The sequence below is a fragment of the Labrus mixtus genome, chromosome 10 (assembly GCF_963584025.1).
Source record: "Labrus mixtus chromosome 10, fLabMix1.1, whole genome shotgun sequence".
Classification (NCBI taxonomy): domain Eukaryota; kingdom Metazoa; phylum Chordata; class Actinopteri; order Labriformes; family Labridae; genus Labrus; species Labrus mixtus.
In genome coordinates this window covers 28,823,763-28,840,403 of record NC_083621.1, presented here as the reverse complement: position 1 = coordinate 28,840,403, position 16,641 = coordinate 28,823,763, and the positions used below count along the sequence as shown (strand labels likewise).

General features: G+C 43.2%; 1 protein-coding gene across 1 annotated transcript in view; it reads right to left on the bottom strand.

Moving 5' to 3' along the window:
• The window catches only part of gfra3 (GDNF family receptor alpha 3), a 45,510-nt gene extending 29,400 nt beyond the window's left edge, over nt 1-16,110 (bottom strand). The window contains exon 1 of the mRNA XM_061049064.1: nt 15,606-16,110. Within this exon, the coding sequence (XP_060905047.1) occupies nt 15,606-15,645 (40 nt within the window). The 5' untranslated portion in view covers nt 15,646-16,110. The remainder of the gene's footprint in view (nt 1-15,605) is intronic.
• Nucleotides 16,111-16,641: the final 531 nt, after the last annotated feature.

The window sequence follows — 16,641 nt, the reverse complement described above, 5'->3', positions numbered from 1 at the left end:
CAAAACACCCCCAGGCGCCTTCATAACTCTTTTGGCACACTGATATATTGTGTGTGAGGGACAGATGAGCAGACAAATAAACTGATAAACAAATCAATCACGACCCACCCATATCTACCCCCCCCCAAGCCGCCAGCAATGAATACAGAGGTAAAATACAACATCACCTGAGGCTGCTCCACCTATCACAGGTAGCAGCTCATCAGCTCGTAATGGTGCACCTCAGCAGTCATTAATCTGTACCACAGGCCAACTGAGGAGGGGATATAATTACCATAAGCAAACAGCATCAGCCATGACAGTGTATTTTACATTGTCTGCCACGGGGTTGGATTTAATCTCAGAGCTGCTGGATTATTGTACAAAACCACAGCTAATCCACCGAGGGATTCTTCTTCTGTTATTACAACCCTACAGTGTCACTAACCTGCAGATTATAAAGTTTGTTCTCAGCTTCATCCTGCTCTCTGAATTAATATCCTCCTCTTCTTCTATTCGGCCCACAGAGACTCAGAGCGAGCTGTGGTGAGGAAACAGGACAGAAGGTGAAACTATTCCCACCACTGTGAGGAGAAGTGATGCGTTTCACAATGTCAAGTTTGTTTGGAACACAGAGAAGAAGAAATAGAAGAAGCGGATGCAACGGTCACAAACGACTGTTTACTAATATGGACGGCGTGTCTCCTTCTTCTGTACAGTGAAGTGAAGCCAAAATCCCCCCTGCAGTGGGTGATGACATAATTTTAAGCTTGGACATGCACAGAAGGAAGCATGGTGGTGGAAAATTAACTCCACACCCCTTCCAATAACCGAAACACACATAAAATGTACCAATGAAAGATCAAAGGTCCCTCAGGCAGGTTTAGTCAACATCAGAACGGATTCTTGTGTCAGTTTGAAGCAGAGACTCACGGTCATGGAACGTTTTTTGACTCTTGTGTGAGTTCTTGTTACGTTTCCTCTCACCGTTCCTCCTCTACTCTGATGATCCGGTGCATACAGCGCTGCAGGAACCACATGTTGTTGACAGAGCTGTCAATCATGACCTAACATTTACATTACATAACTGGGATACTTAGCTCGAGTATCCTGGTTTCGATCAGGTTTTTGAATTGACCCATTTTTGTGTTTTTTCATGTTAACATCATAACCTGATTTTCAGAAACAGAGATAATCTCTTATCCTGCTGAAGAACCCCGAGAGAAAACTGGATACAGTGGCATGTATGCGCCTTCCTCTGGTTTCTGACAGCTGCCGACTACCTGCACAGGTGCCACCTCAGCCAAATTTCCTAACAGCAAAACAAACATGGCGGCAGCAACAAGACCACCTTCTTTCTGGAGCGAGGAAGAATCTGAGTTTTGTCTTTCAGTAATTAAGAATGAAATACAGTAAGTTAATAAATATGTTTATTGTAGAGGGGGAAACCTTGAAATGCTGACCTGAAGTCTGTGGTGAACGGGCTACAAGACGCCATTTTTCAGACGCTTACAGTGGAGCGAGTTAGGTCAGGTTGGAAAGTACTGAAGAAACAACACGTGACCATCAGAACAAAAGAAGCTGCTCTGATGAAGCAACTTTCCAATTTTACTAAATCTTCAGAAGATGACAAGATCAGAAACTGGGATACAAGGATTTATCATGTAAACAGGGATATGGATAACCAGGTCTCTCTGTGTGCGTGTAATAAATATGATCCATACCAGGATAAGACTCATATCCGGGATACTCAAGTCAATGTGAACGCAGGCTTTGGGAATTGAACAGCGTCTGAGAGGCTCTGACTTGGATGCCACACATTAGGCATGCAGCAGCTTTCACTGGCGCCCTGAGAAGAGTCCGTCATGGCCGAAGTGTGAAGTGTGAGGGGCTCACACAGACTGAAGACAGACTGAGTGCTTACAGTCGGAGAATAAGGACTTCTGAGGGTCGCTGCATGGACTCTGACTCCATATTCTGTGCTTCTTTAGCAAGAGCTTAAGTTGAGAGCCAATTATTGGAGTCTGAGTGACCTTTTAACAGAGCAAGAAACTTCATCATATTTGTAAAATTAGCTCTGCAGCACCCGGGTAGGTCAACCAATCTAATGATAAAAATAAAATGTGGGAGCAGGAGCGTGTGGAGAAGTGTTCAGAAAATCAAAAAATATGAGCCAAGCTTTGGTTCCCCTCTCTGCAGCTTCATGCCAACACCCCGCTGCTCTTCTCTCTCCTGTATTCACCAGAAGCTTTGGTACAGAAGTCAGCGTGTCACCTGCACATTTCTAATCACATTTCACAGACACTCAGAGACTCTGAATCACTGAGCCTCTCCATTCTCATCCCCCTCTCCTCCTTGTTTATGAGAAACTGAGCTAATAGAGGGGCTATAATTAGTGTAATTGTGATCAAAGAGCACAATAATGGATAATGTCTGAATGGTTGCAAAGGTCTCAGACTGTGATGAATGCCTCCAATTTTTTCCTTCTATTTTGCAAAATCACTCCTGCGGTGTGATTGTGTGTTAAAGCAGTCGCTGGCTCTGGTCCTTGTGCTCCAGTAAAGTCTGTTTTTTTTTTTTACTCAAGAAAAGGAGTGTGTGAGGCCTGCAGGGTGACACAGAGTTACACTCGTTTACTGGAAGCACAACGTGATGCCAGTCGATGTGAGCCGAATCTGAACAAAGGCAGCCGCAGTGCAACATGGGAAAGTTAAGAGAGGGTCAGATTAACAGTAGGCGGTGTTTCAGATACACCCTGTGTGTCAGCGCTTGTTCCACGGGAGTAAATGAATACAAGACTGTGAAGGTTTGGAGAGGCTGACTTCTTACTTTGTCTCTCTCTCTCTCTCTCTCTCTCTCTCTCTTTCTCAACCCCAACACAGTCTCAGCAAATGGTGGTTCAACATGAGTCTGGTTCAGCTGGAGGTTTCTGCCTCTTAAATTCAGTCAGACCTCATCACTCCCCACAGTTTTATTTGACATGCAGAAACTTGAGGAGTGATTGGATAATATTGTAACCCCCCCCCCCCCAGTCTGAGCCTACAGGTGGATGCTGTCTTCAGTCTGTCTGTCTTACATAGACGGTTAATTGAAAAGAGGTGACGTCGGGTGATTGTGGATAATGACGCGTGTCAGGTGTGAAATCAGTGCAGCTCCAGTTGACTGCATGAACTAGCTTACGAAGGAAAAATAAATTACCACACTGAAAATAACTTTAATTGTATTGTGAGCGACAGACGCCTGCTCATGTTTGCCTTGCAGCTGTAACTTTGCAGAGTGTTTCTTAGTGCTCATGATGGATTCATGTCAGATCTTTGTAGATAATACAACAATGAGTTAGGTCTTTTAATTTCACTCAATACAGATAAGACTATCTCTCTCTCTCTCTCTCTCTCTCTCTCTCTCTCTCTCTCTCTCTCTCTCTCTCTTGCTTTACTGCTCAAAGCATGCTGGGATACTTATAAATGCAGACCAGGCTGTTGGCTCCAAAGTTTCCGGGAGCTGTCAAATAGCTGAAAATAAATAAAAATAACTGCTGTATGATAGCAGCAGCGTGAACAGAACAACACAGAGAACATGACTGCAACTTTACTGACTTTGTGACTTTTTTTCTTTTTGGGTGTGTGTTCAGATACAGGACTCTAACACCCCTGGATTTCTAGCAAGACGGTGCTTGCGCTCATGCATGAGCAGCTGTACCATGCTGAAGCTCCAACCCTGCCAGGGCCAAGGAAGTGTACCGAGCTTGAAAAAAGTACGGAGCACTCTACCCGCCTCCGCTCCAGCTCTCAGCCTGTCTTTAGGTTGACTGAAAGTTAGACTGAGACAGGATTTCCAACATGGCGGCTGCTGCTGATGAGCCTCCAGAGCCCCCTGCAGGAACAGATGGGTGACGTCACTATTAATATTTACAGTCTGAGAGTCAAACATGTGTGAGTGCACCCTTATATACCAGTGTGATTTATATTCCAGATTTTACGATAGCTTTCGCTCTGTCTGTCCATCCTGTTCGTTTTTAATTTAGTGAACAAAACAGTTTTTCTCGATCTAGTTTTGCTGGTTTTTGAACCCCTTGAGGTGGGTTCATTTTGGGTTTCTCCAAACAATATAACAAAGAGTACATCTAGAACTGAAATCTATTGATGTGTTGGCGATTCATAAAAAAAGGCTGAACTGAACCAGTGATGTAAACAAAGGGGGGAGGGCGGCTTAAGAAATGCTGAGACTGTCTGGTTGTTACTTTTTTGTGCCAAAACCCAAGAAAATAAAATGAAGCAGTTATTGTTATAAGCACATTGTTATTTGTTCTATCATATGTTTATTTATTAATATGAATAATTTATATTATATATATATATATAGTATTAATCTAGCTGTAATTCTATCTTTCTCATATCAAAGGCAGGGTTGATCATTTTTTTAAATTAGCATGATTTTGAAAGTAGCATTCCCTCAGTGCTCCGTCTGCACCCACTCCCCTCTGTGCTCCCTCTAAAGCCACGCCCCCTCACTTACATGCACGAGTGCCGTTGCTCCAGAAGTGGACCTCAGCTCATCTCTTACATTCTGTAGAAACTACATCGTCTCATGTCTCATTCAGCACTAAGTAAACACTAAACTTCATCATAATACATAAAACATAGGTAGAGAGCGAGCAGGGAGACAGGGAGGCGTCTGATTGGTTCATCAGATTGGTACCTCGTGGCAGACATTGGTTGAAGTTTTTACAGACTTACAACTGATACAGATGATGGATTTTCTTTGTTCCTTTTTCAGAGAACATGAGTTATTAATGTCTGTCAGGACCTAAAGACAATTTACACCAAAATCTTAAAAAGTGTACCTGGAGAAAATTACCAACCCTGACTTTAATGACATGCAATTGACTGTGATAAATTAACCACAAATCCTGTAATTGTTAAATCGTCGACTCACCACATCACTTCCCCGGCAAAAACTTGGAAAAAAAAAATAATTTGGTGAAAACGGAGGAAGTCTCATCACAGACAAACAAATCAAGCTTTTACTTTGAAAAGCAAAGTGGCGCCGGGGGCAGGGGTATACCGGGGAAACATTTCTGACGTGGACACAGTGCTCGTTGGTTTTTGGTACCTTGAAACCTGAGCGTCAGTTTCATTCAGTTTACCGTTCACCAAAACTCTGAGCACATTCAAGCAAATCACTGACTCAGGAAGATTTCAGATGAAGGCTGACTGAAATCCTCTGCTGGTTTTCAGGAGTGCATGTGTGAAAACAGCTCTAGACTTATTTTCTTGTACACAGGTCGAGTCACTGGTGAGTAAATGTCTGCTGAGTGTCTTTAATTCAGTGAGTTTCTAAATATTTCTGATTTGAAGAACATGTCGGCTGAGCTGCTCCTGCCAACATGGAGGGCAGTCTGTCAGGAAGTCTGACAGGGGACAGATCTGCAGCCAGCTCCTGACACATCTGTCATCATGAGAGCAGATGGGCATGAGGTCGACCGCCGCTGACCCGGGATCAGCCCGCACTATGACCACAGAGAGCAGCGCTATCTTCAGGGACCGACGACTCGTGTCTGAGTTTGAGTAAGGACACACACACACACACACACACACACACACACACACACACACACACACACACTTACACTCAGAGCTCTCAATCTAATGCCTGTTTACACACTTAACATACACACACACACACACACACACAGAAGCCGAAGCCAACACACCATCTGCCGCTCCTGTGTTTGAGTTCCAAATCCCAGTTATCAACAAAACACACAGAAGACCTCCAAACTAGCCCCTTGGATAAACCATTCCCTTTGAGAAGAACGCTAACACACACACACACACACACACACACACACACACACACACACACACACACACACACACACACACACACACACACACATACACACACACACACACACACACAGACACACACACCTCTGCACCCGGATCAGATGGAACCAGGAGGACGGAGGCCAGGTGAGCTGCTCATTTTTTATTAAATGTGACAGAAGAAGGAAGATGGGTTTCCTCACTTCTTTCTCCGACTTCATTCACCTCACATACTTATTTTACCCACTCACACACACACACATACAGACACACACTCACACACACACACACACACACACACACACACACAAACAGACACTCTCTCTCTCTCTTTCCTTTTTGAAGCAGTCTTTTTTTCCACTTCTCATCACAGCAGGTTGATGCTCCTTTCTCCGGCCTCATTGCTCTTCATAGACATCATTGTCTGTCATCAGAGATCAATACAGATAAGACTCTCTCTCGACCTACTAAAGTCACCTGTTGTTCAAGCCCGGCACTCTGGAATCATCACTAAAAGGTGTGTTAGTCTGCAGTCTGCAGCCAGTGAGTGTTCTATGAGTGTGTGAAGATGAGTTTGTCCTAATGGGTTAGTTCACTGACTCAGCTGACCTGATCTCCTCTGGCAGATCGCTCCACAGCCTCAGGCTCCGACTGCAAAGTAGAACCAACCTGATAAATCAGTCGCCCGATATGATCAGCTGATGTTGATCTGATAGAGATTGATTGATAGTATTCCTGTTGGCTGATATGTTTTGTTACGTTTTCCTGTTTGAAAACCTAATTTGCAGAACTTATAATACATATGTTTTAATGTCTATTAACAGATTCTTCCCTTTTCAGCTACTTTGCAGCAGCGAGTAGCAGCAGCAAACAGCAGCGAGCAGCAGCAGCAAACAGCAGCGAGCAGCAGCGAGCAGCAGCAGCAAACAGCAGCAGCAGCAGCAGCGAGCAGGTTATAAGTCAAACAGTGAGAACATGGACCACATTACAGCGCTGTACATTTCATACAACACAACATAACCTGTCTCCTCTTACATAAAAAAGTGTGGTTCTCGCTCGAGCACTCATCATTTGACACCTTCATCTTGTTTTCTTCTCGTCATTCTACACAAACTGTGGTCTCAGAACGGCCGGGCCAGTTTGGAGCAGATTGAGGCGTAAACATGTCAGAGTGAATCGATCCCCAGTCACGTTGTCCAGGCGTGCTAGTCTGAAATCAACTTGCAGGCAGGTGAAATAAATGTTACCATGTCTAACATGATAAACGATGTTAGACATGGTAACATCGTTTATCATGTACAAAGTCAAACCAACACAACAAGATCATAATGTTGCATGTTTACACCTCAAACAGCCCCAAATCAGGCCCAAGCGCTCTGAGCATGCTCCAGAGTTCACACACCAGACTTTGACCAGAACGTCAAACAGCATGAATGTGTAGAAGGAAACCAGAAAGAAAACAAGATGGAGGCATCAACGAGACAAGTGCTAAAGCAAAAACACACCAAGTTGTGTCAGCTGAAGGAGCTGAACATACTGTCTCAACCGTCTGTTGATTGCTAGGTATGTGACATAATAGGTAAAAGAAGAGAAGGTCCTATAGTCAAGTGTAATATAATATTAATGAGTCAGACATACAATAAATCTGTCCCTCGATGTTCGTACACTGGGACAAAGACAAAGTCAGATTCAATGTCCTAATCAAGCTGTAGCTGCAGCTCGACTGAACTGTGTAAACATCCTGAGTGCTCTTAAGGATCCTCTCACTCTGATAGAGAAGACATTTTAAAGATCTCTGAGGAGAAGTGAAAAGGGAGAGACTGTTTGTTAAGGGGTTATGATCGAGTAGAGAAGGTAAATATTCCCTCTGGGCTGCTTCACTCCCAAAGTATCCGTATCAGTGTGGATCCTCAAAAACCAACCAGTGGCTTCAGGGTAAGATGAGCCCTGTCACGCACCCTCCCATCCCTGAAAATACACACAAACACGCACACCTGCCTGCGCACCGATAAGACGTCAGCCACCGCCGCTCCAAATGTGTTTGCACACCGGCGTCGGTTGACTGCACTTCCTCATTGAACGACTCGAACAATTTATTCTGACGCGCCGCTGAATCCGAGAGGGAATTTAGATTGAGATGAAAAAAAAGAGGAAAATCAGACACGACCTGAAAGCCTGCAGGGGGGGAGAGAGAGAGAGGCGGGGGGGGGGGGGGGGGGGGGGGGGGGGGGGGGGGGTGAACCTGAGACAGAGAGACGGGGAGATATATAAGAGCCTGTCACTCAACATTACAGTGTCACTACAAGCTGGACAATCATTAACATGGCTAATGAACAGAGAGCTGCAGCACAGAGCGCGCTCAGGGGAAAGCCTCTGTGGGGGAATTTCATTAAGTCCTGCTGCAGCACCGAGAGGAGCACTGACTCCAGATCAGAGAGGATTAAACACAACAGGGAACTTCTGCTGCTGTCATGTTTTAAAAAGTACAATAAAATGACAAATAACCATTTAATATAATATATTGTTATACTGTATTATTTAAGTTGTTGCTATTTCTGCTTTATTTCCTTGTTAATTGTTTAGCACCAACACACCAAGTCAAATTCCTTGTATGTGTAAATGTACTTGGCAATAAACCTTGATTCTGATGGTCAGTCTGACTGCACAGACAAAAGAAATCACAACTCAGTGATGGTGGTCTCATGGGGGCTCTATTTTTTTAAATTCCTGGACACATCTGTAGAGAAAGAGAAAGTGTTCCTCTTTTAAGAATACAACAGATTTCCATCATCTCTCTACTGCAGTCAATCAATCAATCAATCATTATTTGTAAAGCACCATATCATAACAGATATCCAGATGCTTTACAAAAAGCAGGTACCTTACTCATTGTTATGTCACTTTGTCATTTCATTGAGCCTGGTCACTTCCAGTCCAGCTGAGCAGAGTTCAGATACAGACTCAGAAACCCACTCCTCATATCCTGCATTCTTCTACCACCAGGGTCTAGACTCCATAGGGGGAATCTTACATTACATGAAGTCTTCATGACAGAGTCTAATCACCACAGACTATACACATTTATAATTTCCCAAACTGTTATTAAAATCACTCTTGAATGAAGTATCTCATGATTGAAATACAATTTGTGATTTATTCTTCCTGTTTGATCTGCTTCAAGGGATGAGCGAACACAAATGCACGTTTTATTTGTTCCCTAATATTATATATATATTTCCTGAAGGCAGGGGAAGTCGACTTCTTCGTGCTGTTTGTCTGTGGATATTTCATCGGTTAAACATTCAAAGTTTTGATGTCATTTGAAATACTATTTTGTAAAACAATCTTCATTGATGTGTTATTTTTTTACTCTTTGATTATTTAAAGTTTTGGATGTTTAAACCTCTGAAAGTGCTTCTTTTTTTTTTTTTTTAATTATTCACCTGTCAAACATCGAAGTATGAAATGCATTCATGCACGGCCTGCTCCGACCTCAGCCTCAGCGTCGAGGAAGTGTGGACAACAGCAACACGAGGAATACAAAGGAGAAATCCTTCCTGCTTATTATCTCTGATGCTCTTTTGAGAAGCATCTAGAGTTAACACTTCTTGTGAATTGGATCTATACAATAATGATTGATTGATTGAAATGTTGTGATCATTAAATATGAATTCCTCATTACATGGACTATGCAGGTTTAGTCTTTTCTGCTGCTGCTCCTCTTGTCTACATGAAACACACTTCAGTCTTCCTCTGAGTCTGTCTACATGAAACACACTTCAGTCTTCCTCTGAGTCTGTCTACATGAAACACACTTCAGTCTTCCTCTGAGTCTGTCTGAGTGAAACACACTTCAGTCTTCCTCTGAGTCTGTCTGAGTGAAACACACTTCAGTCTTCCTCTGACCCAGGTCAGTTGTAACAGCAGCCATTGAAAAGCATGAAAAGAAGATTTAAAAAGCACACAAAAAGCTTAAGCAAAGGATCAAAACAGCTTCCAGTTTCTGCTCCTCTGAGCTGTCAAAGCACACATGCACATAAACAAAACTACAGCAAAAAAAGAATGAAGGCATCAAACAGTAGATGTACTCACATGAAACTCTAGATACCTAAAAATGAAGCCACTCGAACGTCTTGACCATAGACTGTAAATATTAAAGGATGAAGCCTGAGTGATGTCATCCATCTGTTCCTGTAGGGGGTTCTAGAGGCTCATCAGCAGCAGCCGCCATGTTGGAAATGCTGTCTCAGTCTTACTTTGAGTCAACCTAAAGACAGGCTGAGAGCTGGAGCTGAGGCGGGTTTTAAACCTCTTGACGAACTGTTACATCACGCCCACCTGTCAATCAGGTCAGCTACGCACATTACTATTAATAACACGTATTCAAAATAAAAACTGAGCGGTTTAAAAAAATTCGCCTCCCTATACAGTGTGTCCCAGTGCTGACAATAACTAATCAGACCTATCTTGTTTTTTGCACCAGGTTAGGTTTAGAATTAAAAACAGCTTTTTTGCCAGTCATGTGTATGTGACTTCCTGTGTTCCTGCAGCAGGCCTCTAGTGGACACTCGAGGAACTGCAGGATTTTGCACTTCCTCATTGGCTTCATTTCTCATCACCGGAGGATGCCGCTTGGTCTCGGCTCAGATATGTAAAGAGAACTGAGCTCAGATCTGGTTTAACTGTTTTCGTTTTTTCCATTATTTTTTTATTAGCATTTTCAAAGTCGAACGAAGAAAAACAGGGCAGTAACCCATCAATACAACAACAATACAGGTAAAAATACAAGTAGTAACCAGACGAGATATACGAGACAATAAGTAAACTATAATAAAACATGTACATATGCAGACACACACACACACACACACACACACACACACACACCATATGCTGACAATAATAACAGTCATACTATACATAGTCAGTCAATCATGTCTACATTTAATGACAGTAGATCAGTCAAACAGCTACTCAGGGATTCCTCGGAGCTCCAGCTTGTACATAAGAAAAGAGTCCCACACCCTGCAAAATCTTTTTAGGGAACCATTCACAGTACGTCTGATTCTTTCTAAATTGGCCGTATGAAGGCATTCTTTTATCCATAATGCATGCGAGGGGTGAGTCGAGGAGTTCCAATTCAATAATATGAGGTGGGGGTAACAAAGGCTGCTTCTAAAAGTAATACTGTGGATGGAGTCACACCAAAAAGTGCAGTCATTGCAGGAGGTCCTCAAGGTAACCTTTGAAAGTGACCCAGTCGTCATCTCTCAACCAGAAGGTCGAGGGTTTGATCCCCAGCTCCTGCAGCTACATGTCCGATGTGTCCTTGGGCAACCCCAAGTTGCTCCCACTGCTTCATCAGCAGTGTGTGAATGTGTATGAATGGGATTAGTTACTTCTGATGGACTCTTTACTCAGCAGCCTCTACCATCAGTGTGTGAATGTGTAGGTATGACCTGCGGGGTAAAAGAGCCTTGAGTAGTCAGAAGACTAGTAAATAAATATACAAACGTAAGTCAATTTAGCATTAACCAAAGATCTCCCCCCAGTGGCTTAACTGTTTGATGGTCTGTCTCTTTTTTTATAGTAAGTTCATTTTGGACTCTCTCTGGTGTGTTTTGTTTTTACTCTGTTTGCGTCCTGAAAGCCAGATTAAAGCTGTTGCACCCTAGCTTTGCTTTGCCGTAACAAAGCTCTGCCGTCATCACGCCTTTAAACATTAAAATTGATTCCCAGTCTGTGAATTCTCATTGCGTTATATGGCGTTGTGGAAGCATGAGGGAGCTCGGCATAGCAGGAGCTCCACATAAACACAGAGTCAGACATGCACACACACACACACTGGGCCCGTCACTCCCCTGTTACTGCTTCCATGGGAGAAACAGAGGTGGGATCATTTCCTCACCCCATTACTCCTCTGCAACATTCAGACTCAAGACCAAACATCACAGCTTTTGAAAGTTGCGCCCTGAAACAGCGCTCTGAAAATAGATGTAATGTGGAGCATGCATGTAGGGGCGTGGACAGAGGGGTGGCCAAGGGTGTCATGTTGAAATCTGATTGGCCAACCCAGGTGCCACCTCAAAAACCAATTGGCTATTTGCTTGTCAGAGGGGCCCTCACCAGATTTAATTTGATAACATTAACCCTTGCATGTCGTATCAGTAGCGTTAGCGTCCTGGAGAACACTCGTCTCCTCGTTCTGGCTGCGATTAGCATTTAGAGCTAACTTAATGTTTGTTAAGTTATTGTTGGGCTCAAATGCCTCAGACAGCTCCGTCTTAATCTCCTCTTTTCTTTTTTAGCTTCCCAACTTTTGTGCAGGACTTGGCATGATAAACACAGTCCAGTATTTCCGTAACAATTCCGTTCAAAAGGGGTGTTTAAACTTTGAAACCGGCTAAATTTTACTGAAGCAACAATCAATGAAAGATTTATTTTTGATGCTTCAATAAGTTGTGTTGAGTATTCAAGTGATTTAAAATCTGGTGATCATTGCTTCACTTTAGGATGGACCATGTTATTGATGACCTCCATGTGCCCCCCCCCCCCCCCCCATGCAGCTGGGTCCCACAAAGCTTCACCCCCCCCCCCCCTCTTGCCCCAGCTGGAACCCCCCCCCCCCCCCCCCCCAGTCAAAAAAAGAGTGGACACACCCCTGCATGTATGTGACTCTTCATGTGTTGTTAGAATTCACACACTGCTAAACATCAATCACAACAATCTCAGCTTCCATCTTCATCCTCATCATCCTCATCCTCGTTATGCTTCAGTAATATCATTGATTGGTGAGTCATTCCAGATCCAAGAAGGAGCAAGATGCTTGTGAGTGTGAGAAGATTATTTTCACTCTGCGTCTTTTGACCCTGAGTATGCTGCCCCCCTGTGGCTGGTGAAGGTAGACCGTCAGCATGAGCCTGTTTCATTTAATCTAAAATGATGCCAGCTGTGGACTTTATTCTTTTAATAATCGAAAGTTAAAGCTTCCAGCTCTCCCCTCGCCATGCCGTACATTTCTCCATGACGTTCTTGTGTGCTTCAGGTGCGGTTCAACACGGAGGAGAGTGTGCAGGCAGCAGGGTGTGTTCGAAACTGTTTCATTATCTCAAATACAAACTCTTACATTTAGGGGAAAACTAACAGGACTCTAAGGTTGATGAGATTTCAGCTGAAAGCTTTTTCATCGTCTTCTATTGTTTTTGTTCTTTCATTTATTTAATTGTGTTTTTTTTATATTAATTCTCTTTATTTTCATTCATTCTGCTTGACTTTTTGTTCTTGCCTTTTTGTGTGAACTTTCTCGACTTTACTGCCTTTGCTTTTTTCTGCTTCTGAAGCTGTTAAATAAATAAAGATTATGATTATTATGATGGACGATACTCTCAGACATGACGTCACAAGAAGAGAAAATACTAGCATAGTCGTAACATTTCTGATGCAAATAAAAAACATCGTCACATTCTGCTTTCTAAAAAATGAGAAAGACTCAAAAAGGTCATAAAGTAAGAAGTTCAAAATAACGCTTTGAGAATTCAGAAATTGTTTTTTGTTTCTAACTTCAGAATTGTTTTTGTTCGATATGTTTTGTGTTAGTTTTGCCAAATTTCCTGAAAAGAACATTTCTGTTTTATTTAATTTATGACATAATATCAATTCTTTATACAAATGATCCGGGTTTGATTTCCTTTTATAACCCTTCACATTAGGTCGTATCTATATTACAGTATTTAAAAAATAACATCAGAGCAGGCACTTCAAACTCGTTCTTCTGCAGAGTGCTGAGGGTTAAATATAAAAATAATTAGATGACAGACATTTCTAATTCGGGTGTGTCCTCGTACTGCTCAGTTAGCGAGTCAGCTTTTCACCTTTTCAACAACATGGAGAGAAAATATCGACTTCTCATATCTCCAGTGATGACAAAAAGAGAAATCAGAAGTCAATCGCTTGACGATTAAATCGCGTCCTGCTGTTTTAAAATCTTCAGGGCTGAGTAAAAGTTTATCCCCAGGTGAGGAGAAAGGAGCCAGTGAAGCCTTCACTCTACCACTTCCTGCTGCTCGCTGACCCGTGTGTGTTTTATTAACCACTGTTTGCTTTCATCTTGTTTTTGTTGTGTTCGGCCATTTTCACTCGCCGTCAGGTCAGATCTGTCCCTGCACACTGAGCCGCACAAAGTGTGTGTGTTAATGTGTGTGTAAGGAGGGACAAATCGCCACGACGACCTTGACTCCACTTGCTCCCTTGGTGCTCAAACTCCCCTTGAAGTCCCGCTCTTTGTTTCAGCATGCTGTCCCTCCTGTCAGCGGCACGGCTCCATGAACACACAAGATGGTTGTTTCAGGACTTCACTGTGCAGCGTGTTTGTGGCTCTGCTTCCTGACACTTTTCAAACGAGGAGTGCCCACACACACACATTACCTCTGGACTCAACACGGAGTAAAGACGAAGGAATGAGCAGAAACAGCTCTGAATCAAACAGTCAGATCATTAAATACAGAGCCAGCATGAGAAAGCCACAATGACAACATCAAACTGTGTTTAAGCCGCTTCAACACTCGAGGTGTGATTCTGTCTGGAGGAAATGTATCTCCCTCTTTACACATCATGTTTTCATCAAATCCAGACAAACTTTTTCATCCTGTTATCCTGCAAATGATCAGCTCCAACACAAAGCTAGAGTTCTTCTCAAGACATGGAAACACATTCCCATCTCTGTCAGGGCGGGCAGACATGTTTAGAAAGCGATGAATCGATGAGAAAACAAAAAGAAGTCTAAATAAACACCTTAGAGTCAAACTAAGAGATTCACACACAAAAACACAAGTTAAAGCATCGATGGAGGTTTGATGAAGAGATGTGAAGAGGCATTCAAACTGTCAGCACACTGAGGGGAATCATCTGTAATTCTCTTAATTATCATTAGTATATAGAGACCCATTAAAAAAAAGAGAGACGCTCTGAGGAAGTTAAAAAAACACTGATTTAATACACAAGATAAAATGGAATTCAAACTGAGAGCTTAACCACTAAAATATGACTTACTCTTTGTTTTGAACGCTTACAGCTTATCCTAATAAAACAATTCTTCTGATACAACTCCTTTCATTATGAAGGTTCTGCTTTCATTTTAACTTTTTTAAATCTGAAAGAAGTCAGCTTGATGCTTTTTACAACCTCTGAACTACAAAACGTGGAAGACTGACTTTAATACAAAAATGGTGTGAAATTATTTTTCATTATAGTAAAAATTACAACAAAAATAAATCACTGCAGGGAGTGAAAGGCTGGTGCATGTTTGTGTTGACTTATTGTAAAGTTTCAGTTCAGGATTTGGAGCTCAAAGGGCGTAGCCTGCTGGTGTTAGCCGTTTACTGTCATGCTTTGGACTAAGAGCGCAGAACCAAAGGAGACCAAAACAATATACCTCGAGATTTAAAGTCACAGCCACGTAGAGAACACGCAGTGCTGAAAAGTTTTGACGGAAAAAGAGACGAAACACTTCTTTCACATCTCCGTGCCTCCAAAGAGCGTGAAATGAACCAAACGAGCCCAGAAGAGAGCAGTGAAATAATAATAAGAAGACTCCAAACAGGAATATGGTCACAAAAATAATAAAAAGATGACAGGAAGAGGAAGGAATAATCTGTCTTTACTGCGACGATGAAGTGAGACTTTTCTCTCTCCAGCTTCATCCTCCAACTTGCGCGTCGGAGATCAGCCACACAAAGACTGGATGTTCAAACAGCACATTTATCTCTTTTACTGCGATAATGTGGAGATCAGTGGACGTACCTGAGAAGAAGAGAAAGATCACAAACCCGGGGAGAATCATGGCTGAAGTGCGCGGGACAACGGGGGTGAGACGGGGATGTGGGACGGGACTTGGTGCGTTCTCGGCTGGTCCAGCAGCACCGCTGTGCGCCCCGCAGACAGACACCCAGCCTGCCCCGCTACATGCACCGCACCGACACGATCCGTCTTCCAGTCAGTCCGTCAGGCCGAGAGACCTTTTTGTTCTCCCCCCTGCGACGCTTTAAAGTCCCTCAAGTTTCAAATCCCCAGATGGAAGAAAGGAGAAACCTCGGAGGAATGTGTCGGAGCAGAGTGCGCGCAGCCTCTGAGTGTGAGTGAGTGTGTGTGAGTGAGTGTGTGTGCCAAGACTCCAGATTCACACCGAGGGGATGTCAAGCGTCACCGGGCTGCAGCTCTGCCCGCGGACAGTCATCACGACGCGGCTGCGTTGCTGAAGAGATCCCGGTACATTGTGCGATCATGATGCTGACAGCCAGAGGAGGCTGGGGTTATTAACTGGTGATATCCCTCCCTCCTTCTCCTCCTCCTCCTCTACCCCCCTCCTCTTTCTCCTCCTCAGGCCATCATCATTATCATCACTTTTAGGAACAACATACAAAAAGGTAGAATTATCTGAGCAGGCAGATGTTTCAGTTATAGGTTTTAAGTGCCTTTAGACATTACTGTGTTATCCTGACTTTTCAAATCTCCTGACTCTCTCTCTTTTATTAATAAAACCCCAAATACTTTGTACAGCTGATACTCCCATTCAGGGGCGTCACCAGGATTTCTAAGCCCCCCATGAAAAGGTCTCACAATGGGCCCCTGCACCACAGCCTCAGCCAAACCCCGACTTATAGAGCTCATTCATTCATTGTTTTAGATACTACACGTCTTAAAAACACGTCTTCAGATAAATCTCTTTTCGGGTAAAGACCGAATAAGATCGCAGATACAAGTGGACTAGATGAGTTCCCTCTGTGTCTTGGCTCAGTTTTACAGAGAGGGGGAGGAGCTTAGAGTAGAGCCGCTACTC